The sequence below is a fragment of the Xenopus laevis genome, chromosome 5L (genome assembly GCF_017654675.1).
Source record: "Xenopus laevis strain J_2021 chromosome 5L, Xenopus_laevis_v10.1, whole genome shotgun sequence".
Classification (NCBI taxonomy): domain Eukaryota; kingdom Metazoa; phylum Chordata; class Amphibia; order Anura; family Pipidae; genus Xenopus; species Xenopus laevis.
Window position 1 is genome coordinate 7,961,660 of NC_054379.1, and position 27,995 is coordinate 7,989,654.

A 27,995-nucleotide genomic window follows, 5' to 3' on the forward strand; every position below is an offset into this window, starting at 1 on the left:
TTGGTACCATTGACGTGTTCAGGTTGCCTGAACCTTAGTAGCGGTATCCTTGGGTTCCTTGTCAACCAACGTTACAGCAGTAAGGTTTTCGTGTGCAATCAGATGTGTGATTTTCCCAGTAACAGTGTGTTAGAATTTTAGATATGAATGGAAATATAAAATGATTAGGTTATACAATGTCGTACTATTTTAAAAGGGACACAGTCCGGTAAATGCAAGTCACATTAAAATTGCCGCCACATAACATTAACTGTCTGTATGGAGTCACATATGCAAGTTGTGTGGTAACAAGTCATTAATAAACCCAATAGCCAGAACTCGGAGGAGAAAATTATACATTTACTGAATGTCGTTTTCTAAACACACGTCAATCTGCAGGATAGGGAGAAAAGTAATGGATTTCAAAATAAAGTAAAATTAGATACAAGCTGGGGGGGGGGTCTACATGGGGTACGGGTTTTTTTCTTAAAGGGTTGAATTCTCCTTTAAACAGAAAAGAGGAATTAATAGCCCTGGTCTAGTTTGTGGCGGAAATGTGTTGTCAGCCAGTGTTTCAAAGAAACAATCTCTTGACATACGAGTCCAGAACTGGTACTGAAGTGAATGGGAAGCAAACTGGTTAGTGACCCGTTAGAGCAGAGCTGCTTGGGTTCCAAATGATTGGGATCCCTGTTGCCCTTAGAGGAGAGCAGGTATTCCAGTGATTTACCCAGAAGCAGGTGATCAGCCCAGCTGCCTGACCTCACACAAAAAGGTCCCACGTGTATGCAATCCCATCCTCTCCAAACATTACTACTGCAATAATGCAACCCCCACAAATAATTATTCTGCTCCTGGGCTGGGGATTCCTTATTCGGAAATTCTCCTGTCCCACTGAACGTGAGCTAAAAGCAGGGTCTCCACAGTAACTGCTATTTAAAAGGGGAACTATCACGAAAATGAAACTTTCTAAATACCATCAATTAAATATTCAGCATTGTTTCTGAAATAATCAAGTTCATCTTTACTATTCCTCGCTCAGCATCTGTTTCTCTTCATTCTGTCTTCATTTATGAGTTGGTCTTCAGATTTTCATTGACAGTTAAGCTGGCCATAGATGTTGAGATTTTTTAAAAGATCCGATCGTCATCGTGAGACCACGATTATCTCGGAACAATCATACAAATTGACCATCAACTAAAAAGACCAATTTGCCAGGAAAACAAAGGGGAGCTGCCTGCTTGGCACTGCAAACATAGATAGATTGGGACCGACAAAGATTTGTTTTAACCTGGCAGATCAATTTCCTGAAAGATGTCGGCCGAAAAATCGCAAGATGTTCGATCATTTGAATCCCACTAACCGCACGATAATTTCGAAGGATTGGTCAGACTTCGCTAAAGTCGGTCGTTCGGCAAGCAAAATCTTTACGTTTATGGGGACCTTTAGATCCAATATATCTTATAGGGGGGCTCCCATATTATCCCTGAATGGCCAGATCTAGATCATACTAGAAGTCAATTTGAAGTTGAACTACCCCTTTAAGACAAATGACTCCGGCAGCGTTTATAAACCAGATTCCCCATGTCATTCATGTGAATGGAAACCACTGACCTTGCATTAAATGGAGGAACATGGGATGTACCAAATTCAGGATACGGTTCAGGATTCGGATTGGGCCGAATCCTTGTGTGTGGACAAACCAAACCCGAATCCTAATTTGCATATGTAAATTAGGTCTGGGAAGGGAAATCACGCGACACTTCGTCTCAAAACAAGGTAAAACATTCTTTTCCACTGTTGTCTCTAATTTGCATATGGAAAGTAGGATTCGGTATTTGGACGAATCTTTCACGAAGGATTCTGTGATTCGCCCGAATTCCAAATAGCGGATTCATGCAAAAGTTTCAGTATAATATGCCAAGTTTAAAAATGTGACAAGTTTATTGAAGATCTGGAGCTGAATCTGAAGCAGAATCTGGAGCCCCCCTAACCCCAATTATTAAAGGGATTCAGGGAACAACTTACCTTCAACCCTGGATTCTAAATGCTTATCCAAAACAGCATCTTTCTTTATTGCCTCTTCAGATACCTTGGGGGCATTTTGAAAACAAACTAGAACAATGCTCATGTTATCACGGCTTCCCTGTTAAAAAAAACAAAAAAAACATTTGGAAAGGTGTTGTACAAATATGTATTTATATGTATTCATTTAATTACATTCAGAATAGGTAAATAAAAACAGATGGCCTACTGTAAAGCTGTCATATTAAAGGACCGGTAACATTTAAATAAGCTATAATTGATGTAAAAAGCTGTGTGAGGACGTGACTAAGCATGTGTCAGCCATCACTCAGGTCTCTTCAGTCCATGTCCCTATTAGACCCTCCTTATCCTTTTCTCCAGCAGGCAGTTAGGTAATGAGACTAGCATAGTAAAAGGAGCTCGGTGTACTACCCTAAGCCAATGAGCTTACTATGTCCCATCACCTCACATGCACTGTCCAACTAAATATGTCTTGCCCCAGAATTAAATAACAAGTTGGACATGTGTAGGCAGACTATTTCCTTTACAGAATAAATCATCGCTTACAGAACAGTGCTGTTCACCCAACTGGCAGTTTGACATAACCATGGCTGTAACAGAACAGCAGGATACCGTAGCTCTCCTCTCACCTGACATGCTGGGCTTGTCAGCTTTATCAATTACCGTTTATCTTAGTTGGGATCAAGTACAAGCTACAGTTTTATTATTACACAAAAAAAAAAAAGAAATTTCTAAAAATTGGATTATTTGTATAAAATGGAGTCTATGGGAGACGGCCTTTCCGTAATTTAGAGATTTCTAGACAACAGGTTTCTGAATAACGGATCCCATACCTGTACAAGGTACTGTTTTATTATTCAAAATAAATCTGCACGCACTCCTGCAACCATGGAGGTTAAAAATGTAACTTTATTCCATATTAGTTAAAAGGTATGCGTCCTATGACGCATACCTTTTAACTAATATGGAATAAAGTTACATTTTTAACCTCCATGGCCATGGTTGCAGGAGTGCGTGCAGATTTATTTTGAAGATTGATTTTGCCTAAACTACGGGTTCGTGGCACGGCACCCGGGCCATCCAGCTAACTTGGTGAGTGTAAAGCTCCTTGACTGTTCTTTACCATTCAAAGTAATTCGAGTGACGGGCCTGGGGTTTGGACACCCAGGTCAGAAATTTCCGCTTGGTAAGGATTGCCCAGTGGTTTATACTGATATAATTATTTAATTAATTGAGCAATGAATGAGGTTTTCACCCGCAAGTTTAAAAGTGGTTTTGCTCTATACATATAAAATAATCAGTCCAGAAGAGATTGGAGCCGGCCGCTTCTTTTTGTCTATATTCTTTTTGTCTATATGGTTTACTGTTTTATTATTACAGAGAAAAAAGAAATCTTCAAAAATTGTAATTTATTGTGATGGGAGTCGATGGCACATGGTCTTCCCGTAATCTGGAGCTTTCTGGATAACGGGATCCAATATCTGTATGACAATTTTTAGGCTGCTGTTTAATAAGATGTTATAAGGGAAAGATCACCATCTATTCAACAATATACCAAATGGCAATGAGCAGTAATTAGGCTGACTGAGACACCAGTTTAGCATACAGGGCAATTCTCATACAACACATTTTCATTCCCAACAAAAAACTAAATAAGGAAAACTAAAAGGCTGAGCATTTGCCTGTAATGGGCCTTAAATTGGAAGTAAAGTATCTGCATTGAAGCAAGAAGTCTGCAGAAAGGCAGTGCAAGTAGGTCACTAATGGGTAGGGATGCACCGAATCCACTATTTTGGATTCGGCCGAACCCCCTCAAAAGATTCGGCCGGATAACGAACCGAATCCTAATTTGCATATTATTTCCCTCTCCGCCCCTAATTTGCATTTGCAAATTAGGATTTAGATTCAGTTTGGCCAGGTAGTAGGATTCGGCCGAAACCGAATCCTGCTGAAAAAGGTCGAAACCCGAATCCTGGATTGGGTGCATCCCTACTAATGGGCTTACCTTATGTAAACAGGTGTCCACTACAGAGTTGCACACTTTTTCAAGGTCGTCCGCTAGCTCAAGCCTATATTTCACAAATTCGCAAAGCTCCTCGTTGCTCATGACATCCCAAATGCCATCACAAGCCAGAATGATGAACTCGTCTTCGTCGGCCCTCACGATCTCGTAGACTTCAGGCTCGGGTGAAACGAGCTGCTCCGTGGGGCCCTTGCCATCAACGCACTTGTAGTCGTAGTCTCCGAGCGCGCGGGAAACTGCTAGCGAACCGTTGACGCGCTGTATCATCACGCTGCCGCCCGCGTTTTGAATCCGCTCCTTCTCCCTCGGATTGCTGGGTTTGTGATCCTGCGTGGAGAAACAAACTTGTCCACTCCTATACAAAACAGCCCGGGAATCCCCGCAGTTAATAAAATACACGTGGCCGGGTGAAAGCAAGACTGCCACTGCGGTGGAACCGCTTCTATCCATGCCGTTTCGTAAATCGGCAAAGTTGCGCATGTACTCGTCGATTTTTAAAAAACCAGTTCTAATGCCGCTTTTAACGTTTTCTATGGTTGGCTCCAGGGCGGATCCGGGTGTTTCTGTTGCCCTGAAATCTTCATTGTCTGTGATATGCTCTAGTAAGTGGGAGGAGCAATAGTTAGCAACACGCGATCCTGCGTGCCCATCGTAAACCGCGAAGAACGACCAGTCATCCAAGCCGCGAGGGATCCCGACAACAGCCGTGTGAGCGTCCTCCATCTCCACTCGCCAGCCCTGCATGCTGCTGAGTCCATAACGCACGCCATTGCCTGCCCCGTGTGCATTGTGTTTCTCGGTTTTCGGTTTGTCCAAAAATGCCCCCATGTTAGGTTTTTAATCTGCAAAGGAAAGCAGAAAAATAACATTTAATACAGACCGGATGGTTGAATTGCAATTAAGGGTGGGTTCATGTGATCTAAAAAAAACAATGGGTTTATTCAACGCTCATTGAGAAGCACACTGCTGTAGGTTACGGTTAAAGGGATATATAGTTGCATGTGATTAAAGGGATACGGTTAATGGGAAAGAATATTTTTTTTCAAAATGCATCTATTAATAGTGCTGCTCCAGCAGAATTCTACACTGAAATGTTTCTCAAAACAGCAAAGAGATGTTTTTATATTTAATTTTAAAAACTGACTAGGGGCTAGGCATATTGTTAATTTCCTAGATGCCCCCAGTCATGCGATTTGTGCAAACTTCAGGCAAAATGACCTGAGATGCACCTACACACCAATATTACATCTAAACAATACACTTGCTGGTTCAGGAATGCAATTTTATATTGTAGAGTGAATTATTTGTAGTGTAAACAGTGTCATTTAGAAAAAAAACGACATCATAAAAATCGTGACAGAATTCCTGTTAAGGATCGAGTTGTGTTTTCCAAAAAAATAAAGCCCTCAAATTTTTAGAGATTTATTATACCCCAACCCTGCAAATAGCTTGATTCCGAAAATCCGACTGAAACCCAAATAACGGATTCCAGTACAAACAAAATCTAACAAAATAACTGATTTTGCCACATATCCTGCACTTAGAAAGACATGATGTCTGGTGATTTGAATAGAGTGAGCTCTAATACATCAGTACGACGAATATCTTATATGAAATTTTCATTTTCGCAATAGTTCCCCATTACAGCACTACTAGGATACACAGTGCTGTACAATTGTACAGGGTAGAAGAACATTATAATACATAATAAATACATAAATATACAGATATTAAGGGTCGAAGTGAAAATTCAAAACTCTCAAATTCAAATAGTGAGTTATCAAACTCGATTATAGTTTTAATTTGAATTTAGAGATTTATCATACTCTGGCCCTTTAAGAACTCGAATTTGACTATTCGCCACCTTAAACCTGCCGAATTACTGTATAAGTCATTGGGAGAGGTGCATGGATCATTTTCTTCCTGACAAGCAAATTAAATGAAGCCGGACAAGAGCTATTAAGGCAGATGACCAAACAATTAAATGAACAGATTTATCAAGGGCCGAATCGAAAATTCGAATTCTCAATTTATTTTTTGGTCAAAAGTCTCAAATTAAAATTGCGAGTTTTCTATTCCAGTTTTAATTCAAATTTGCCATTCATTATACTCTGGCCATTTAAGAAGTCGAATTAAGACTTTTCACCAGCTAAAACCTGCCGAATTGCTGTTAAGGTCAATGGGAGATGTTCAGGGATCAATTCTGAGTGGTCTGCAGCCTTCCTGACTCGAAAAAAAAACTCGAATTGAACTTGATTCTAGTTTTCGGGTCGATCCTATTCAAAAAAATAGATTTTAATAAATTTCGAATGAATGGTCGAATTTTTGAGTTCATGGGAGAATTCGAAATTCGACCTTTGATAAATCTGCCCCTAAATGTAGGGAGGAGATACATTTTTAAAATTGTTTTGTATCCTCCCTGTTTTCTTTTTAATTAAGTAATGATATACATTTTCTTGCAAGAAAGCAGAGCACAATCCCTACCCAGTGAATGTGCACCATTCAGAGCAGCAATGCTACTACAGATACAGATTGTATAAGTGTTTTTCCTTCAGCCTTTTCAATTCGGAGCACAGGCATGCTGCTTAGTATAGTACTGCCAGAAAAGGAGCTTCTCTAAGCAGCACACTCAAAATACCAATGACATCAGTGCAGTTGGCTACAAAAAGGGCCTTACCCAGATCTGGGACTGGGGAGAGAGAGAGAGATCACAATGCACGGGGGGTGAGGTACCACAGCCCTTAAAGGAGAAGGAAAGCTACCAAAGCAGTTTATTGCTAATATATTAGCCAGAATAGTACAAGCTATAACACTATATTTACTATGCAGAATGCTTTACCATACCAGAGTAAACAGCTCTAGAAGCTCTCTGTTTGTTTAGGATAGCAGCTGCCATATTTGTTTGGTGTGACATCACTTCCTGCCTAGATCTCCCCCTGCTCACTCACAGCTCTGAGCTCAGATTACAGCAGAGAAGGGAGGGGGGAGAGGATCAAACTGAGCATGCTCAAGCCCTGGAGGTTTAAGCTGAAAACAGGAAGTCTGATACAGAAGCCCATGAGTACATAATAGAAGGAAAGAAATGTGCTGTTTCTTTTGACAGAGGACTCAGAGCAGCATTACTTCTGAGGGGTTACTGGTGGATAGAATTAGCCATTTTATAACATACTAAACGTTAACTTAGAGGTGAACCAACCCTTTACCAATAAAAAGCATTGGTCTTTATTGAACGTTTTAATGGAGTATTCTTACCGATAACCTCAGTTCAAGTGTACATTACTATCACGTGTGGGTGAAATTTGATTCTAGGTTTGAGTATAGGTTTCTATGGAGACACGCTGACTTGTTATTTTGAGTATTTTCAGTGACCCCCATTTGAAAGCTGGAAAGAGTCAGGAGACTATTCAAAACTATATAAAATAAATAACGAAGGCCAGTTGAAAAGTTGCTTAGAATTGGCCATTCTATAACATACTAAAAGTTAACTTAAAGGTAGGGATACACCGAATCCAGGATTCAGTTTGGGATTCTGCTAAGATTTGGCCTTTTTCAGCAGGATTCGGCCAAATCCAAGTACCTGGCAGAACTTAATCTGAAAAATGTGACTTTTCATCACACAAAGAAGTCAAATTTCTTTTACTTATTTTTTTTTACTCTCTTTACCTAATTTACATTAGGGTTCTGATTCGATTTGGCTGAATCTTTCTCAAAGGATTCGGCTGAATCCAAAACAGTAGATATGGTGCATCCCTAATTAACGGTGAACCACCGCTTTCAGTAGACATTAAGGTGGATTTTCCCAACATAGGCACTAAAATTGTACAACCAGCTGGGTCTCATTTCATTTCTTTCTTTTAGTTAACATTTTTTAGGGTTAAAACATCTGTTTCTCAGTTGCACCACTCAAACAATTCACAATAATATATAGGATTAAACGTTTACTGTATTGGCACCTGGGGATATCTGAACCCCCCATGTAGACTAATTTGACTTGCCCTTTCAATTACCACTATTTTGGATTCAGCCGAACCCCCAAATCCTTTGCGAAAGATTGCATATGCAAATTAGGATTCTTATTCAGTTTGGGCTGGGCAGAAGAATTTGGCCAAATCCTGCTGAAAAAAGCCAAATCCAAAACTGAATACTGGATTCGGTGCATCCCTACTTTCAATATAATTTCAATATATCCTGCATATGACAATGTCACGGAATAAAAACCTTGGTTGTTATTGCAGCGTCTCTGACACCCAGAGATTTCTTCTGCCAAAATAAAGTCACACCCAATATGTTGTATTTAAAGGAGAACTAAACCCCAAAAATGAACATGGCTAAAAATGTCATTTATATGCTGAATTTATTGCACGAGGCTAGAATTTCAGCTTGTCAATAGCAGCAATGATCCAGGACTTCAAACTTGTCACAGGGGGTCACCATCTTGGAAAGTGTCTGTGACACTCACATGCTCAGTGGGCTCTGATTGGCTGTTGAGAAGCTAAGCTTAGGGCTCGTCACTAATTATCCAGCAGAAAATCAGCTTCCCTGGCTGTAATATAAGCTGATGCTACAGGTTTGCTGATTATTCAATTCTGATGCTAATTGCACTGGTTTCTGTGCTGCCATGTAGTAATTATGTGTATTAATTACTAATCAGCCTTATATTGTGACATTTCTATTCTATGTGTACTGTATATTGTGAGTGGCTCCCTAAGCTCAGTAAGTGACAGCAGCACAGAGCATGTGCAGTGAATCAGCAGAAAAGAAGATGGGGAGCTACTGGGGCATCTTTGGAGACACAGATCTTTACTGCTAAAGGGCTGTGGTTGCCTTGGGCTGGTACAGAAGCCCAAAACATCATGTACAACATTTCTACCTACTTCTTTAGTTACGCTTTAGTTCTCCTTTAAAGGGATACGGACACTTGCAGGAAACTAGACCCCAGCCTATTCCTGTATACAGCTAAACTATAGATACGTTATTGATTTTGTTTAATATATACAGAGTTATACAAGATGACTTTCTGTGGATTCCCTGAGAAAAACACCCACAGCAGTATGGGGGCACCCTAAGCACTCATGCATTTCCGAAGGATGGCCAGACATTCTTCTGACAGATGCAGAAAGCTTTTAAACACAGGACATCAGCAATAAATCAGTGAATATCATTTTTAGTTCACAACAAATGTAAATTTATTGCTAAAAGTGAAAAAAAAATATCCTCTTTTGAAATTAAATATAAGGTTTTGACAAGTGGCTAGGTGGAAGTAATCCACTGCCACACAATAGCCTTTATATTTAGGAGATTGCAGTCACTCACCAACATTTAAAGGGCAGAAAGTGTCTAAGGAAAAAATGAAAATACCGAATCATTTAAAAGTAGGCAAGCAGTGAATAAAGAGAATGATAGTTACAGCACCAGCCTCAAATCTGTGCATCTTAAAGAGGTGGTTCACCTTTAAGATAACTTTTAACATGTTATTGAATGTCCTATTCCTAGCAACTTGTAATTGGTCTTTATTTTTTATAGTTGAAGGGATTCTGTCATGCTTTTTATGATGTAGTTTTGATTTCTAAAATACACGGTTTACACTGCAAATAATTCACTCTACAATATAAAATTCCATTCCTGAACCAGCAAGTGTATTTAGTTGTAATATTGGTGTGTAGGTGCATCTCCGGTCATTTTGCCTGGTCATGTGCTTTCAGAAAGAGCCAGCACTTTAGGATGGAACTGCTTTCTGGCAGGCTGTTGTTTCTCTTACTCAATGTAACTGAATGTGTCTCAGTGGGACCTGGATTTTACTATTGAGTGTTGTTCTTATATCTACCAGGCAGCTGTTATCTTGTGTTAGGGAGCTGCTATCTGGTTACCTTCCCATTGTTCTGTTGTTAGGCTGCTGGGGGGGTTGATATCACTCCAACTTGCAGTACAGCAGTAAAGAGTGAAGTTTATCAGAGCAGAAGTCACATGACTGGGGCTCCTGGAAAACTGACAACATGTCTAGCCCCATTTCAGATTTCAAAATTAAATATAAAAAAATATTTTTGCTTTTTGAGAACAGTATCCCTTTAATTGTTTGCCTTCCTCTTCTGCCTCTTTTTAGCTTTTAGATAGCGGGTCACTGACCCCAGCAGACAAAAACTAGCACTCTCTATGGCCAGGACCAGATGGAAGGCAGTGAATCCGCTGCCCTTGCACTCCTGGTCTACCTTGCACCGGAAATATTGTTTCCACTTGGGTGAAGGCAGACGTGGCGGAAAAACATTTAGCATTTCACACTGAAATGTGCCCACGAAGCAGGGCAGCAGATTCTGCTCCTGCATTGAATCTGTGATACATACATTGTCTTGCTCTAGCCTCAGGCTACACTTCATTGTTATCTTCCTAATTAGTCCATTGCCTATTCATATTCTAGTCTCTTATTCAAATCACCGCCTAGTTGCTAGGGTAAATACTCTGGCAACCAGATAGATGCTGAAGTATCAAACTATAGAGCTGCAGAAAAAAAGTTAAATAACTGGAAAAACATTAAAAAAAAAAAAAAATGGATATCCACACCATACTAAAGGTTAAATTAAAGGTTAAGCACCCCTTTAATTCCCCAGATTAAATGGACATTTCACCACTTTTCTCTCTGGTTATTAGGCTGCTGCTCTCTGCTGTTGCTTGCAGCTCCTAACCTAGACCTCTCTCAGGCATATATTCCCTTTTGAAGAGATTAACTTCCCATCCCTGTCTGCTTCTGTAAAACCTGATTTAGGACAGGGTCAAATGTACATCTTTCTATGCTGCTTCAAAGCTACAAACCTTGATTGCTCCTTTCACAGATCATGTGCTCTTGAGAAAACCTTTAACTGAACGATTCTGTTTAAGAGGCAAACAAGGCAGCAACATTTCAAGCAGCAAAAAGTGAACCTGTTCCTGCATTCTTAATCGCAAAAACAGGTGTGAAAAAGGGAGAAAGCCAGCTGGAAGGTAATAAATCTTGCAAGAGCAAACAATTGCCCTCTATGTGCTGATAAGAAATAAACTATTAAGTTGGCCATAGATGTTGAGATTTTTAAAAGATCAGATCCTGATCGTGAGACCACGATCTTCTCAGAACGATCGTACGAATTTACCATCAACTAAAAAGACCAATTTACCAGGAAAACAAAGGGGAGCTGCCTGCTTGGCCCTGCGGACATAGATAGATTGCACTGGGACCGACAAAGATTTTTTGACCTGGCCGATCAATTTCTCGACAGATGTCGGACGAAAAATCGTAAGTTGTACGATCGTTCGAATACCACTAACCGCACGATAATTTCGAAGGATTGGTAGGGCTACCTAAAATCGGTCGTTCGGCAAGAAGAATCGTTGCGTCTATGGGGAGCTTTAGTCTTTAAACCCTATTGGCAGGGAAAGCTGCTGGGGGAGATTAATCGCCCAGCGACAAATCACTTCATCGGACGAATAATATCCTTGAACTGCCTCCCAGCCAGATAGAATCTAAATCGCCGGTGGGATGGCACTCAGAGGGACTCTTTTTCCAAAGTCGCCCGAAGTTGCCTCACAACTTCAGGCAACTTCGGAAAACGAAGCGATCAGTGTGTCATCCCGCTGGTGATTTCGATTCTAGCCGGCGAGGAGGCAGTTCAGGGAGATTAGTAGCCCGAGATTAGTCGTTTTCTGTAGTCGCCCGAAGTTGCCTCACGACTTCGGAAAATGAATTTATCCGAGTACCATCCCGCCGGCGATTTCGATTCGAGCTGGCGGGGAGGCAGTTTAGGGAGATTATTCGCCCGAAGAAGTGATTTGTCGCTGGGCGACTAATCTCCCTCAAAAGCCTTGTGTGCTCCTGCCCAAAACCACCAGCACATTACAGAATATTGTCTGAAGACTAACAAAATGATCAAAATTATGAGAAAAGTAAAAAAGGTAGAAACTACCAAAAAAATGATGAAAATGTGTTTTAGTTCTAGAACCATTAATTCTTCTTTAGAGGGACTGTGGAAGCAAGCCAAGCAGTGTGCAAATGTGCTCTAATGCAGAGCAGCACACACCAGTTTACAAAACAGCTGCAAAGGACTTCATGGGGTTTATTTACAAATGTGCGTTGATCTGCACAAGTGCAGTTACCAATAGCAACCAAGCGGTAATTCGTTTTAAAAGCTGGCCACACATCCAATCATGTATGAGGCCAAATCAGGGTGATGAAGTCGCTGGACTGAGCAAACCCTCAGGAAGAGGAGCTCATCAATGTACCAATGAAGTCCTCATCTGATCTAGTCTGGTCTACTACAAATACACAGGCAGGTTGATTGGCTCCTTATGAAATGAGCGAGTTTGTGTATAGAATGCGATAGGGACCATAGACTGTAAGCTCCACTGGGGCAGGGATTGATGTGAATGTAACGGTTGAAAAAAATGTAATTAAAAATTTAAATTGCTATTGGCAAATGCACTTGTTTAGTTTGACACCTATGTTACTAAATGGGCCCTGTGTCTATTTAAAGGGATCCTGTCATCGGAAAACATGTTTTTTTCAAAACACATCAGTTAATAGTGCTACTCCAGCAGAATTCTGCACTGAAATCCATTTCTCAAAAGAGCAAACAGATTTTTTTATATTCAATTTTGAAATCGGACATGGGGCTGACATTTTGTCAATTTCCCAGCTGCCCCCAGTCATGTGACTTGTCCCTGCACTTTAGGAGAGAAATGTTTTCTGGCAGGCTGCTGTTTTTCCTCCTCAATGTAACTGAATGTGTCTCAGTGGGACATGGGTTTTTACTATTGAGTGTTGTTCTTAGATCTACCAGGCAGCTGTTATCTTGTGTTAGGGAGCTGCTATCTGGTTACTTTCCCATTGTTCTTTTGTTTGGCTGCTGGGGGGGAAAAGGGGAGGGGGTGATATCACTCCAACTTGCAATACAGCAGTAAAGAGTGATTGAAGTTTATCAGAGCACAAGTCACATGACTTGGGGCAGCTGGGAAATTGACAAAATGTCTAGCCCCATGTCAGATTTCAAAATTGAATATAAAAAAAATCTGTTTGCTCTTTTGAGAAATGGATTTCAGTGCAGAATTCTGCTGGAGCAGCACTATTAACTGATTCATTTTGAAAAAAAAATGTTTTTCCCATGACAGTATCCCTTTAAAGTCCAAGAAGATTTTCTCAGTATGACATAATATTCAGATTTCCTAGGATAATCCAATAAAACCTACAAGTACCAATGTCCTTTTGCTTCGGGGTCGAGTGGTTTATCACCCAAATATATATATACTGGAGCCACATTGGGCACCCATACCCTTAACATGAACTGATTGTTGTCAGAAAGCGAATGGCCTGGTGCCCTAAACCTTCAGGGTCATCTTTTGTCAAGTGCATTTTACGCAGCATTTTTAGAGCATTAACAGAGTGCAAGGGACACACAATATGGCTGAACAATGCACATCATGCCATGTTAATAGTTTTAGATTTTCTTCTGTTTTAAAGGAAAAGTAAAGGGACATTCAGTGGGGCATACCAATGTCTTAAGCACATAATAATATAACAACCCACCTTAGGCACCACCCAATGAATATAATAACCAACTTTAGGCACCACCCAATGAATATAATAGCCAACCTTAGGCACCTTCAAGTGAATATAATAACCCAGCCAAATATTGCCCGCCCTAAGCGTAACAGCACTTGGGCTATCTTAACTGCACTAGCCATCAGGCTAAAAACGGCAGTTGTCAAAACACCGCCTCTTAAACTGTCACCACTTGCCATAGAGTTCTATAGGAAATATGCTAGTTACAGCACACGCTGCATTGACAGTCATAATTGCGCTTTTAAATGCCAACGCATTGGCAGCAGCAATCACAATGCCCAGTTGCTATAGCCGTAGTTGCATGTGATTAAAGGGATACTGTCATGGGAAAGAATGTTTTTTTCAAAATGCATCAGTTAATAGAATTTTTAACTAAAATCAGTTTCTCAAAAGAGCAAACAGATTTTTTTTTATATTTAATTTTGATATCTGACATGGTGATAGACATATGGACAGTTTCCCAAGTGCCCCCAGTCATTTGACTTGTGCTCTGATTAACTTCAGTCACTCTTTACTGCAAGTTGGAGTGATATCACCCCCTCCCTTTCCCCCCAGCAGCCTAACAACAGAACAACGGGAAGGTAACCAGATAGCAGCTCCCTAACACAAGATAATAGCTGCCTGGTAGATCTAAGAACAACACTCAATAGTAAAATCCAGGTCCCACTGAGACACATTCAGTTACATTGAGTAGGAGAAACAACATCCTGCCAGAAAGCAGTTCCATCCTAAAGTGCTGGCTCTTTCTGAAATCACATGACCAGGCAAAATGACCTGAGATGCTCCTACACACCAATATTACAACTAGAAAATTCAGGAATGAAATTTTATATTGTAGAGTGAATTATTTGCAGTGTAAACAGGGTCATTTAGAAACAAAAACTACATCATAAAAATCATGACAGAATCCCTTTAAAGGAACAGTTCAGTGTACAAGTAAAAACAGGGTAAATAGATTGTATGTGCAAAATAAAAAATGTTTCTAATATAGTTAGCCAAAAATGTAATGTATAAAGGCTGGAGTGAGTGGATGTCTAAAATAATAGCCAAAACACTACTTCCTGTTTTTCAGGTCTATAACCGAGTTAATCAGCGACTTTAAGGGGGCCACATGGTACATATCTGTTCAGTGAGTTTGAATTGATCCTCAGCATTCAGCTTAGATATGACCCATGTGCCCCCCTCAAGACACTGATTGGTTACTGCCTGGTAACCAATCAGTGGAAACCATGAGAGCTGAAAAACAGGAAGTAGTGTTCTGGCTATTATGTTAGACATCCAGTCACTCCAGCCTTTATACATTACATTTTTGCCTAAATATAACATTTTTTATTTTGCACAGCCTATTTACCCAGTTTTTATTTTTACACTGAACAATTCCTTTAAGGCAATTTGCTTGACAAGGGTGAAACAGTTGTAATCTATTGGTCTATAGTTATTTTGGGAAGTATCTCATCAGCCTAGGTAGCAACGATCTCTGTTATCAACTGAAACACAATCGGTTTCAATAATGCAGCAACGAGGGTAGGAAGGAGGCACTGAATAACACAACGGTCTTAGCCTGCAATTTACTGGACTTTTATAAAAACAGCATTCCCATTCAGCTGTACATGAGTTCCATGGTCTTACTAGCCAGTCATGTGTACATGAGAGTAGGAACAGACTTTTCATGGCAATGTGTGCACCTATTGTAATTGCATTTCCACCTGGTGCATGCAACTCTGAAGTGGGTGAGGCTTGAACTAACCTGAAGCCAATTAAAGTGCAGCTACAATGGGTACTGGAAGAAAATGAAGGTAATTGAATACATGTAATTGCATAAGCACAACTGCACTTTCCTGCTGCCGCTGCACAGGATTTTTTAAGTGGTGGTTTGTAAAGTGTCTAACCAAAGCGCTTATTGGTTTAGCAACATTAACAGAAGCTGCAGGGCTGTGAAAGACATTTTATATTTACAGATAAAGGATAAGTAAACCTTTAAAATAAGTGAATGTAAAACTGATGAGGGAGCTATCCTAAGCACTTTTGTAATTTACATTCATTATTTATTTTGTTTTTATTCCAAGATATTAAGGGATTCATGTACTGTTAATATGAATGAAGTTTGTTACAACAGCGCCACCTGCTGGTCCGTTTCCCACCAGTCTGACCACCGAGTAGTCAAGGAAGCTGTCAGGAGAAACAGGCTGGTGTTCTTCTGCTTAGGAAAACAATTTAAAACCTCTCTCACATCTTTCCTAAGCAGAAGAACATCAGAGCAGCCTCTTTCTTTCTCCTGACAACTTCCTTGACTACTTGCTGGTCAGACTGTGCCAGTTTCTCAAAAGAGTTTGTTTTATATTTAATTTTGAAATCTGACATGGGGCTAGACATATTGTCAGTTTCCCAGCTGCCCCAGTCAGGTGACATGTGCCTGCACTTTAGGATGGAACTACTTTCTGGCATGCTGTTATTTCTCCTACTTAATGTAACTGAATGTGTCTCAGTGGGACCTAGATTTTACTATTGAGTGCTGTTCTTAGACCTACCAGGGAGCTGTTATCTTGTGTTAGGGAGCTGCTATCTGGTTACCTTCCCATTGTTCTGTTGTTAGGCTGCTCGGGGGGAAAGGGAGGGGGGGTGATATCACTCCAACTTGCAGTAAAGAGTGACTGAAGTTTATCAGAGCACAAGTCACATGACTGGGGGCAGCTGGGAAACGGACAATATGTCTAGCCCCATGTCAGATTTCAAAATTAAATATAAAAAAATCTGTTTGCTCTTTTGAAAAATGGATTTCAGTGCAGAATTCTGCTGGAGCAGCACTATTAACGGATAGGTTTCCCATGACAGTATCCCTTTAATATTTTGGAATTAAAATAAAATAATGAACGTAAATTATAAAAGTTTAGACTAGCCCGTCATCAATTTTACATTCACTTATTTTAAATAGCGGCGTTGCTTGTGTGACCTCAAATGACCTGCTCATTACTGGCAGATGACATCTGTTTCGTTAACAAACAGCTCATAACATTTTACTGGTGCGAGTCAAACAATTTTTTTTTTTTTATCTAGCACATTCTATTCTAGTATATGAATGCACCCGTATGTCATTTCTTGCACCAATAAGTGAAGTTGAAAGTACTTTCATTTTCCAGTTTCCTTTCCGGAACAGTTGCGGGGGGGATAGCCGTTAAATGGGTGGTTCAACTTTAAAAGAACCAGTAACATAAAACATTTTTTTTTTTAAAATATTTGTTTGTACAAAAAACACCAAGACACGTTTAACTTTAAATTCGCAAAGTCTTTTATCAAGAAATAATTTACAGAAACTCCGCTTGCACTCCTCTTCAGAAAGCAATCAGGCGATCCATCGTGCGGCACTCCATTTCTCCTCCCTGTCTTCCTTATAGGAGATAGCCAGGGAGGAGAAATTGAGCGCCGCACGATAGCTCGTCGCCCTGTCGCCTCTTCTGAAGCGACGATTTGGCAAGTTATTTCTTAATAAAGACTTTGCGATTTTAAAGTTCAATTTGTCTTGGTGGTTTTTTTCCAATCTATAACAACGTTTTGTTTTTTTTCTCAATCTATACAAACGATTTTTTTTTATGTTAATGGTCCTTTAAAGGGATACGGTCATGGGAAAACATGTTTTTTGTGCTTTGATAACAGCCGCCTGGTAGATCTTAGAACAGCACTTTATAGTAAAATTCAAGACCCACTGAGACGGATTCAGATACATTAAGTAGGAGAAATAACAGCCTGCCAGAAAGTAGTTCCATCCTAAAGTGCAGGCACAAGTCACGTGACTGGGGGCAGCTGGGAAACTGACAATATGTCTAGCCCCATGTTAGATTTCAAAATTAAATGTAAAAAAATCTGTTTGTTCTTTTGAGAAACGGATTTCAGTGCAGAATTCTGGTGGAGCAGCCCTAAAACTGTGTTTTGAAAAAAAAAAAAAAAAAAACACATTTTCCAATGACAGTATCCCTTTAATAAGGGGTTTGCTTCTCCTTTACTGCTTTATAGCAATACAAGAACAAGAGGTTTCCTGTTGTTTTACACAGTAAGCAAATGGCATATTATTACCCTTTAAAAAAAGGAGACACAGATCCAAAAAGTGACACATGAAAGAAAAATGTCATATTTCTTAGCAACTATCCGATACTTCATTTTCTGCACTGTAGGTTCTGAATGTTGAAGCAATGTAGCAGCTCTGCTGTAGCCAACACTCCCAGCACGTTTTCTAGAATTAGTTGGCTTGTGCAACAGTCAGAGGCAGCGAATAACCAAGGTGTAATATTCGGGGTGTACGTCCCCTTTAAAGTTGAATTAGTAACGAGATGTCCGGGAAATGTCCCTGCCAGGCTACCGTGCTAGTTTAGTCTTGGCCTTACAGCCGGGGCCGCTGGGAATGTACCAACAAGCGCTCAGTCAGGGCCTCAGTTTAGCAGCAGTTTAGGGAATACGCTTTGTGCAACAGGGAAGGCTCCTCGGGGAACTTACCTAACGGCCTGAGCCGCTCTCTGTAACGCCCCTTCTACTGTGTGAAGTAAGCGAGGCCCACGCGCATCTCTCGGGCCCCAAACCGAAGGTGAAAGGAAAGACAGGGCCCGTGTCCCTAGGAAACAACGGAAGTGTGACAGCGGCGGCCCTTCCCCCTATTTACAGCCTCATCGTGACAAGCAGGGGAGGGAGGAGGGCTGTGAGGTCTCAGTCAGACTTTACATGACGCGGTTGCCGCCAATAGAACGACCGTGAGGCCTCCGAAACTCCCAACGACCGAGCACGGCGGCGACTGCAACGTGGGGGGTGGGGAAAACAGAACGCCGCCGCGTTATTTCAGTTGGTCAACGTGCGGCAGGAGCGACTGACAAGCCGGATTCTCATTGGCTGAAAACGTTGTCCGTCAGAAATTATACCCGCTTGCTATTGGTTTAACCGCTTGACAGTTTCCCCCGGACATTTTACCTTGTTTTCTTATACATTAAAAATTGCGGGCTTCTGCGTCTTAACAACTGTAAAGCGGTTCATTCAGACGGTCCCGTTCCGTAAAAAATAAGCGATAGCGGGAAGTACAGCTCAAGACGTCACCGACCTTATTTTAAAGCGACGGCGTCGCTCAGAACCTTCCCCTGATGGAATTGGCTGCTTCTTGTTGGTTGGCGTGCGTGCTGACCTATAGCGAGCGAGAGTAGCTCAGGGGGTGGGATCGGGGAACGCAAAATGAATGTTGTTTTCTTCAGTGCTAAGCTTTAGGGGCGGGGTTCTTGGCAGAGTCCCGTATGTAACATGAAATCATCGCCGTCCAATCGTTGTTGAGGGTGACGTCATGGTCTCGCCATAACAACTTGGTCATCCTGGTCTGCCATGTTTGTTCTGGCTGTGGTAGTGCGTTTGTTAAACGACCCAGTTCATCATAAATAAAACTTACTCTTCCATTAACTGTCAGTGTCTTGGGTTGTTCTGTCAGAGTATAAGATGTCAGCACTTGTGAAGCTGTTTACTCACGTGAGGGTTTGTGGGTGGCATTTGTTCCTGATTTTGACTGAAAACATTTTGTCCCCTGGCTGGAAATGTTCCCCATTCAGTCAGACCAGCTGCTGTTCAGTGTTCCTATAACCACAAAGCAATACCTTGACCAGTCTGTGGTTTAGAAAACTATAGTAATATATCTGTTTCGCCCCACACTTAGGGTTGCCAGTAGGGCTGGTCTGGAAATAAGATTTTGCCAAATGCCACAGTAGCCATTTAATAGGCTTGCCACCTGGCCGGTAAAAATGATGGTTGAGCCCAATGTTATTTATAGGGAATTTAGATAAATATATAGGAACAGTGTCGGACTGGAAAAAACACAGTGGGCCCCCCACCCTTAATGGACCCCCACCGGGCCAGTCCCCTCTCCCGATCAGATTTGGGGGGGGGAAACGTTTTTTCAGGTGCTGGGCATGCGCGCAGCACCTATTGATTTTGAATCGCCATGGCGCCTTCATCCATGCACGCTCGGCGCGTCATATAGGGGGGCGGAGGGGGCCCTAGACATTAGTCCCGGTGGGCCTGGGCTTTTTTTAAAGGGTATTACAAATTACTGGCAACTGCATTGCCAGTAAATTTGTAATACAGGCCCCGGCCTAGGCAGGTGTTTTACCTGCTAGGCCGGTAAAATACCGACTGGGTGGCAACCCTAATAGAAAGGCCGGTATTTTTTTCCAGAAAAGGTGACAATCCTTCCCACACCCAGTGTTGCCACCCGGCCTAGCCGGTAAAACACCTGCCAAGGCCAGGCCTGGCCGTATTGCAAATTTACCGGCAATGCAGCTGCCGGTAAATTTGTAATACACTTAACAAAAGCCCATGGCCTGCCCCCAGCCTGGTCAAAACTAACCGTATTGCTGCTGGCTTCTGGCCAAACGAACACCGTCGTTCCCCCCATTTGACGTCACGACCCGCCCAGCCAATCACACACTGTAGCCCCGCCTCCTTTATCATCACGGCCCACCCCCTTTGACATCAGGGCCCGCCCTTTTATTCCCGTCCCCTCCACCGGCCGGTGGAAATTTTATTAAAAGGTGGCAACCCTACCCACACCATGCTCCTTTCCAACGAGGCGTGTATGTGTAGGGTTGCCACCTGGCTGGTATTTTACCGGCCTGGAAGTCGGGAGGGAGCCGACAGGGACTGCTAGGAGGGCCCTTGGTGTTGCAGCCTCAGTGGGCCCCCAATGTTCTAGTCCGACACTGCTCTTTATTTAACCAGCCTCTTTTCTTTACATACTATATGCTATCCTGCCATCTATTTCTCATCTTTGTTCCCATACACAAACTGAGAATGACCATAAAATATGCCAAATGTTTAGAAGCAGGAGGGTCCCCTGACACCTGATTTTACCTGGTATCCTAGTGGGCCAGCCCGTCAGTCTTCACGGATCTGAAAGCTTTGCTTAATAACAAAACATTTTGATGATTATGATTTGGGATGTCAGACATGGGTGAGGTAGCACCTAGGGTAGCCACTTCTTCTGGGAAAAACTACACTTCTAATGACTTATAGCATACCTCCCAACTTTGCCGTTTTCTGCGGGACAGTCCCGATTTTGACAGCTCAGCCCATGTCCTGACTTTCTCTTTGATCTCAATGCACTGACACCAGAAAAAGATACAACGTTTCTGAAATGTAATTAAAATAAGTGGCCTTTAAGTTAAGCAGGTCTCTTGGGAGAACTGAGGCTAGCAGCTTAAAGGGAAATTTCACTGTCATTAGCAAAACTAAAATTCCTAGAAATGTGTTCAAAATGTGGCGTAACTACCGGGGGAGCAGGGGTGCAGTTGCACCGGGGGTCACTCCCCCTTGGGGCCCACCGGAGCCACTGACTTTTTATTATTTTTTTTTTACAATTTTTTTTTTGCCTTTTTTTGTGCTGGCTGGGCTCCCTACCACGTCCCAGGGCCGGATTCCCGCCAGGCACCTTAGGCGCCTGCCTAGGGCCCGCCTAGCTCAAGGAGCCCGGGCGCCCAGCCCGGGATGGAGAAAAACATCACCTGCCCCCTGCCAGCCTGCAGCATCTTCCGGGTTCCTGGCCCCTGCGGTGACGTCTGGCGCACTGATGTCACGGCGCATGCGCGGCACCATTGCATGTACTGTGAACTGCGCCCATGTGTGCACGCTACAGTGTTTGGGCAGGTCAGTAGCATCTCGTAATACTTAATTAGCCTAAATGTGCTCCACAAATTCCTTGTAAAACCTATTTCTTCTGACCCTGGAGAGCTAATGAAAAGAATAGAAATTCCCACAACTTGGTAGTGTAAATTGGACAGTCTTACCAGTGGTTTAACAGTACTAAGCTCTTTTTGTGTGCTGCTCCACCAAGACTCTTCCCCCAGTTCACTCACCTTGTCCCTCTGTTTTTCTATTTATTTTCCTTTCTCGTTTGTTCATCATGCTTTCATTCTTCTTAAAGGCTGCTGCTATAAAACTGCAATACCTTTTAATGATGTAAAGTTGGCAAAACTGCCCTTTCTAAATTTTAATGGTTTAAATACAACCCCCACACACTGTACAGTGGTGCTGTTGAACTTTGGCAGGGAGTGAGGAGGGCAGACCAAACTTAGAAGAAAAACAAAAAAAAATTACAAAAAAACCCCAAAAAAATACTACAAAAAAACAAACCCCCCAAAAAACTACAACTACTCTCTGTTTCCAAAATGTTGGGAGGTATGTGCTAGCGTGGCTGTTCAGTTATCGGACTTTGAGCCGGAATAACCTCTCTGGCCATGATTGGTTCAACCACTGTTTTGCAGCTGAAGCAGTGCCGGTCACATGGCTGTCCCCATTCAGCGCATCTATGTAGAAGACACATGGCTCCTCTGCGCAATGCCACCAAGTCCCTCTTTACAGAACAGGACATAGAGCTGACCGAGTGCCTACAACGCTAATCCTCGCCGTATTACTTGCTCTCCCAACCCAGTAATGCTGTATTTCCGTACCAGGGCCCTTAGGGGTCTAGTTACGCCACTGTGTTCAGACTTTTATAACCTGCAAAATTTTGTAAAATGGAAATGGTAATTAGGGTGTGTGGCCACAAAAAGGGGCGTGTGCAACAAATTTTCCCTGCACTTCGCGCGACACAATTTTTTCCCCCCTTTTCATTTTTCAAATGTTGGGAGGTATACTTATATATAATGTAGCACTTTTCCCTGTAATTGTGTGCTTTATCTGATTGCACTCTCCCTTTCCACCATTGCATTTGACATGGATAAATGTGCACAATTGGTTGCTTGTGTTTTGTAGAATCTCGCGTAAGTTGTAGTCACAGTCTGGTTTGCATCATTTCCAGTATTTTTTGTCAAAATTATATTTGTACATAATTCTTAAGGCTTCTACGACCGTTGACATAGCACATTCAGTGCAACCCCTGGAATTACCACCACATTCAGGGTGATGGCAGCTCCAAGGTTTCCCCTGCTTAAATGGCATGTAAAGGCAAAAAAAATAAAATCCCATTTTTACTTTCTTTAATGAAAAAGAAACCTATATCCAATATACTTTAATTAAAAAAATGTGTAGAGTTTTTATAAGAAACCTGACTGTATGCAGTGAAATTCCCACTTCATTTACTGCTGTGGACAGGAATTGTCAGACGGTCCCTAACTGCTCTGCAGGGAATCAATCATACTTATGAACAGCAGGGGAGCCTTAATTCTCCGCCATGCAGACCTCAAGCAGCTTTGTTTGTTTCTCTGTAGAGCAGTCGGTGACTGTGTAGAGATTTGTATTGGATTTTATTTTTGCCTTTACATCCCCTTTACTGTTTCCAACTCCAGCTGCAGGGACAAGATTTAAACAGATAAACTGGGATCTATTTTGCTGCAGCCACTGGTTCTGCAGAGTTGGAGAAAGTTTGTATTAAACAGTACAAAAGCTATAAAATCCACATTAGTCTTGCTGTATCTGCTTCTATGGAAGATATTATTTGACTTGTGCTGTTTTTAAAATTTATCGCGATCCATAAGCCGCTTATGGTGATCCTAAGCTGCTTAGACCACACTGAGCATGTGCACAGTCTTGGTCTTGAAAAGATGTTTAACAAAGTTACAAGATGGTGACCACCTTTGAAAGCATAAATCATTTGATTAGGCTTGTGGTGCAGTAAGTTCATGTTTATGTTTAGTATACAAAATACAGCATTTCTAGCCTTATTCTATTTAAGACTTTACTTCCCCTTTAAATAGATGTACTTGTTGACAATTCATTAGACGGGGTGGACTAGTGCAATCATGCTTGCTGCGTATACTCAGAGGTGCAAGGAATGTGTTTGGGCATATCTCAGACATTAAAGGGGCGAGTTAAATTGTGCTATAAAAGTTCCTGCCTTCTCCCTTTAATACTAGCCACTTCAAGAAAAACACATGCTGTATGAGTAATCCAATCAGTTCCACTGCATGCTAGTATAGCTTGCCTATGCATCAGCTCTACTGATTAGTGATTAGCCCTTTATTCAATGTATTTCAATGTGAGGGTTTTATATCTAAAAATATTATGATTATATGCTTATTTCACCGTATTTCCTACCATAATCCCATTTAAATATACCAATTTAAAAATGCATCCTGTGGAGCTGTGCTGAAATTTGGCTAAGTGGGTGGGTTGGTGGTCTCTCAAGGCTGCTTTACTATTAAAATCTATGGGAACCTCACACAATGCTTAACTCCCCCTGGAACTTTCACACTGGAGAAAATGTGAGTGGCATATGATAAATACCCTGAGAACGAAAAAAAAAACATGCAAGAAATGCAGCAAGACTTTTCCTGCAGGAAATATCAAGAAGATATTTGATTTATTATAAATCTGCCCGTAAAGGGTGGTTCACCTTTAAGTTCACCTTTATAGAATGGCTAATTCTAAGCTAATTCTAATTTTCAATTGGTCTTCATGATTTTTTTTAATACATTTGAATTATCTACCTTCTTTTCTGATTTTTTTTTTCAGCTTTCAAATGGGGGTCACTGACCCCATGTAAAAAACAAATCCTTTGTTAGGCTACATATTTTTAAAGGGATTTGTTCACCTTTAAATTAACTTTTATTATGATGTAGAGCAGGGATCCCCAACCTTTTGAACCAGTGAGCAACATTCAGAAGTAAAAGAATTTGGGGAGCAACTCTAGCATGAAAAATGTTCTTGGGGTGCCAAATAAGTGCTGGGATAGGCCATTTGGTAACCCCTATGTGGATTGTCAGCCTACATTGAGGCTCTGTTTGGCAGGACATCTGGATTTTATGAAACCAGAACTTGCCTCCAAGCCTGGAATTCAAAAATAAACTCCTGCTTTGAGGCCACTGGGAGCAACATCCAAGGGGTTGGAGAGCAACATGTTACTCACGAGTTACTGGTTGGGGATCACTGATGTAGAGAGTGATATTCTGAGACAATTTGCAATTGGTTTTCATTTTTTACTTTCTGGAGTTAACTGGTCAGCATTTGTTCCACATTAAAGGAGAAGTAAAGCTTAACTAAAGAAGTAGCTAGAAATGTTGTACATGATGTTTCTGTACCAGCCCAAGGCAACCACAGCCCTTTAGCAGTAAAGATATGTGTCTCCAAAGATGCCCCAGTAGCTCCCCATCTTCTTTTCTGCTGATTCACTGCACATGCTCTGTGCTGCTGTCACTTACTGAGCTTAGGGAGCCACTCACAATATACAGTACACATAGAATAGAAATGTCACAATATAAGGCTGATTAGTAATTAATACACATAATTACTACATGGCAGCACAGAAACCAGTGCAATTAGCATCAGAATTGAATAATCAGCAAACCTGTAGCATCAGCTTATATTACAGGGGAAGCTCATTTTCTGCTGGATAATTAGTGACGAGCCCTAAGCTTAGCTTCTCAACAGCCAATCAGAGCCCACTGAGCATGTGAGTGTCACAGACACTTTCCAAGATGGTGACCCCCTGTGACAAGTTTGAAGTCCTGGATCATTGCTGCTATTGACAAGCTCAAACTTTAGCCTCGTGCAATAAGTTCACTATATAAAATATGCCATTTTTAGCCATGTTCATTTTTAGGGTTTAGTTTTCCTTTAAAAATTGTATGGAGCTGTCATGTAGCTGTAATGAACAAAACATTTATAGCAGAGACAATAAGATAATCTATTCTTTAGTAAAAGTGACCCAAAGTGTTAAATCTCAGTGAGGGAGGGTCACAATAACTAATGCTGAAGGGTCAAGATTGAACCTGTTTATGTACAGAGCCATATTGTCATCTGAAGGCACAGATAGTGTGTGGGGGCACTCAGAGCCTCCTGTGAATCCACCCACACACTCAGCTCACACGAGGAGTGTAGTGAGTTAGTAATTGTGTTGGGTTACACCAGTGTAGGGGCACAAATCATGTTGATTCATAGTGCATTTTGGAGAACTCTGATTTTCTGTAGCTGTATTTTCCTGGAGATTAGCTGTATGTTTCTGAGATTGATAGTAATTTGACATTCTTGTCCATTGTCCATTGTGTGAGTACATATATAAGCCTGACCTGTGTGTAAGGAGTCCATGTAACCCTAGTTAATCTAGAGTAAAATAGTAAGGTGCAGATTATAGTGCTCCACCTGTAATATCAATATCACAAGTGTGTTTGTGCCATACAGCGCAGTATCTGCAGTTCATTTCTCAGGAGGAGTGATGAAAAGCCTTCTAAAATTATGAAAAAGATGTAATCATTCTGTTATCTATCATCTATTAGTGTAACTAAGAACATTCTTACCCATACGGGTATTTCAAGCATTCAGGGTAGGGCACTGACACATGTACCAGCCTAGATAAAAATGGAATCCTCTCCTTAGAAATAGGAAATTGGCTTCAGCTACACAAGATTCCTGTTTATAGGAAATGAAAACAAGTACTACAGGCTTTGTATTCCTTAAACCACAAAAAATGTGTCAAATAAAATTGGTATAATACTGAATTAGCTGTAAATAGAAGCACGCCCCGTGAGACAGGTGTCCAAAATATCAGTGTTCATGGTTCATATATTTCTTGTTTAAAGATTTTTTTCTAATCAGTAGTTATTGGTATTGGCAGGAATGGGAGGAAATGGAAAATAGGAGAAGGATGGGGGGAGACCGGGAGGATGATGTCATGAAAGAAAGAAGGACATCATCACAATAGAAAACAAAAGGATTTTACAGCAGCAACCCCAATAAACCTATTCCAGAAGTGCCGTCTGCCTGTTTTGAGTCTATTGGACATCATCAGAATGAAAAGAATCTGTGTAATGTAATATTTGTGTAAGTGAGGGTGGAACAAACACTATTTATGATGTCATAACCTAAAATAATTCTTATTATATACATTGCGGATTCATTCCAGCCTGCGTAGAGGTGCTCAGTACCTTTCATTATGCACCCCAGCCCTGTGTATCTTTGTAAGAAAAACGGTAATGATTTGGGAGTTTTAACGTTGGAAATACAAGTTGCAGTCAAACCCTTGTCCCGCTAAAATTGCATAACACTATTTTCTTTAAAGCTTTCTTTTATAATTCGTTTTTTTTACAACAAACATAAGAATTCAAGGAAGAAGAAGAAAAGTAGATATAGGAAGGAAGGAGTAGGGGTCTCAAGGGCCATAAAAGGGTTGAACGATACATTTGCCTGCGCCTATAGACATACATGCACAACACCATTATCTTTTGGGCAGACATCCCCGAAGTTTTTGGGACAGCCTCTGGCTATATGTGTTAGCTTCTGCCTCTTAAGGGAATAATTCATTAGGTTTTTCCAAAAGTTAATTGAAGAGGTACCAGCAGGCTTCCAATGTAATAGTGTAGCTTTCTTATTACAATACATGCAGAACACTATTATCTTTGGGCCGACATCCAGGTATCCAAAACTGCATCACACATTTTTGGGACAGCCTCTGGCTATATGTGTTAGCTTCTGCCATGTAAGGGAATAATTCATTATTTATATAGACGTTCTGATAAAGATTACTTAGTTTTAGCCTTTCCTTCTCCTTTAAAGGTGAATAATCCAATTCAGTGGCTAATTTGCAACACACTTCCCATCTTCTCATGAAACTATTGACTTGAAGTGGTACTGTGACGTGCAATCTATAAACCTATTTCCACGCACCCCAGCCCTGTGTATTTTTGTAAGAAAAACAGTAACAGTAATGATTTGGAAGTTTTAACGTTGGAAACACAAGTTGCAGTTAAACCCTTGTCCCGGTAAAATTGCATAATACTATTTTTTTTAAAGCTTTTCTTTTTATAATTAGTTTTTTTTACAAACAAACATAAGAATTCAAGGAAGAAGAAAAGTAGATATAGGAAATAAAGAGTAGGGGTCTCAAGGGCCATAAAAGGGTTGAATGATACATTTGCCTGCGCCTATAGACATACATGCACAACACCATTATCTTTGGGTCATCATCTGGGTATCCAAAACTGCGTCAAATCTTTTTGGGACAGCCTCTGGTTATATGTGTTAGCTTCTGCCTCGTAAGGGCTGGGACACACTGGGCGATTTGGGGAGATTTAGTCGCCTGGCGACTAATCGCCGCGACTTTTCTCCCCAAATGCCTCCCCTCGCTCTGCGCCTGGATAAAATGAAAAGTCGCCAGTGCTAATCACACACGGCGATTCATTTTAAAAAGTCGCCTGAAGTTGCCTCACAAGGAAACTTCGGGCGACTTCTGAAAACAAATCGCCGCGTGTGATTAGTGCGATTAGCCAGGCGCAGATCGAAGGAAGGCATTCGGAGAAGATTGGTCGTGGAAAGTCGCGTCGATTAGTCGCCAGGTGACTAAATCTCCCCAAATCGCCCAGTGTGTTCCTGGCCTAAGGGAATAATCCATTAGGTTTTTCCAAAAGTTAATTGAAGAGGCAC

The 27,995-nt window shown here is 41.3% G+C and overlaps 1 protein-coding gene across 6 annotated transcripts in view; it reads right to left on the minus strand.

The window, feature by feature from the left end:
* Nucleotides 1-18,847, minus strand: part of ppm1b.L (protein phosphatase, Mg2+/Mn2+ dependent 1B L homeolog) — a 31,997-nt gene extending 13,150 nt beyond the window's left edge. The window contains exons 1-3 of one of the 6 annotated variants that reach the window (XM_041562184.1): nucleotides 18,114-18,557; nucleotides 4,031-4,890; nucleotides 2,008-2,125 (exon numbers count right to left, since the gene is read on the minus strand). In XM_041562184.1, coding sequence (XP_041418118.1) covers nucleotides 2,008-2,125; nucleotides 4,031-4,876 — 964 coding nt within the window. In that variant the 5' untranslated portion in view covers nucleotides 4,877-4,890; nucleotides 18,114-18,557. 6 annotated transcript variants of the gene reach the window in all.
* Between the last annotated feature and the right edge of the window lie 9,148 nt (nucleotides 18,848-27,995).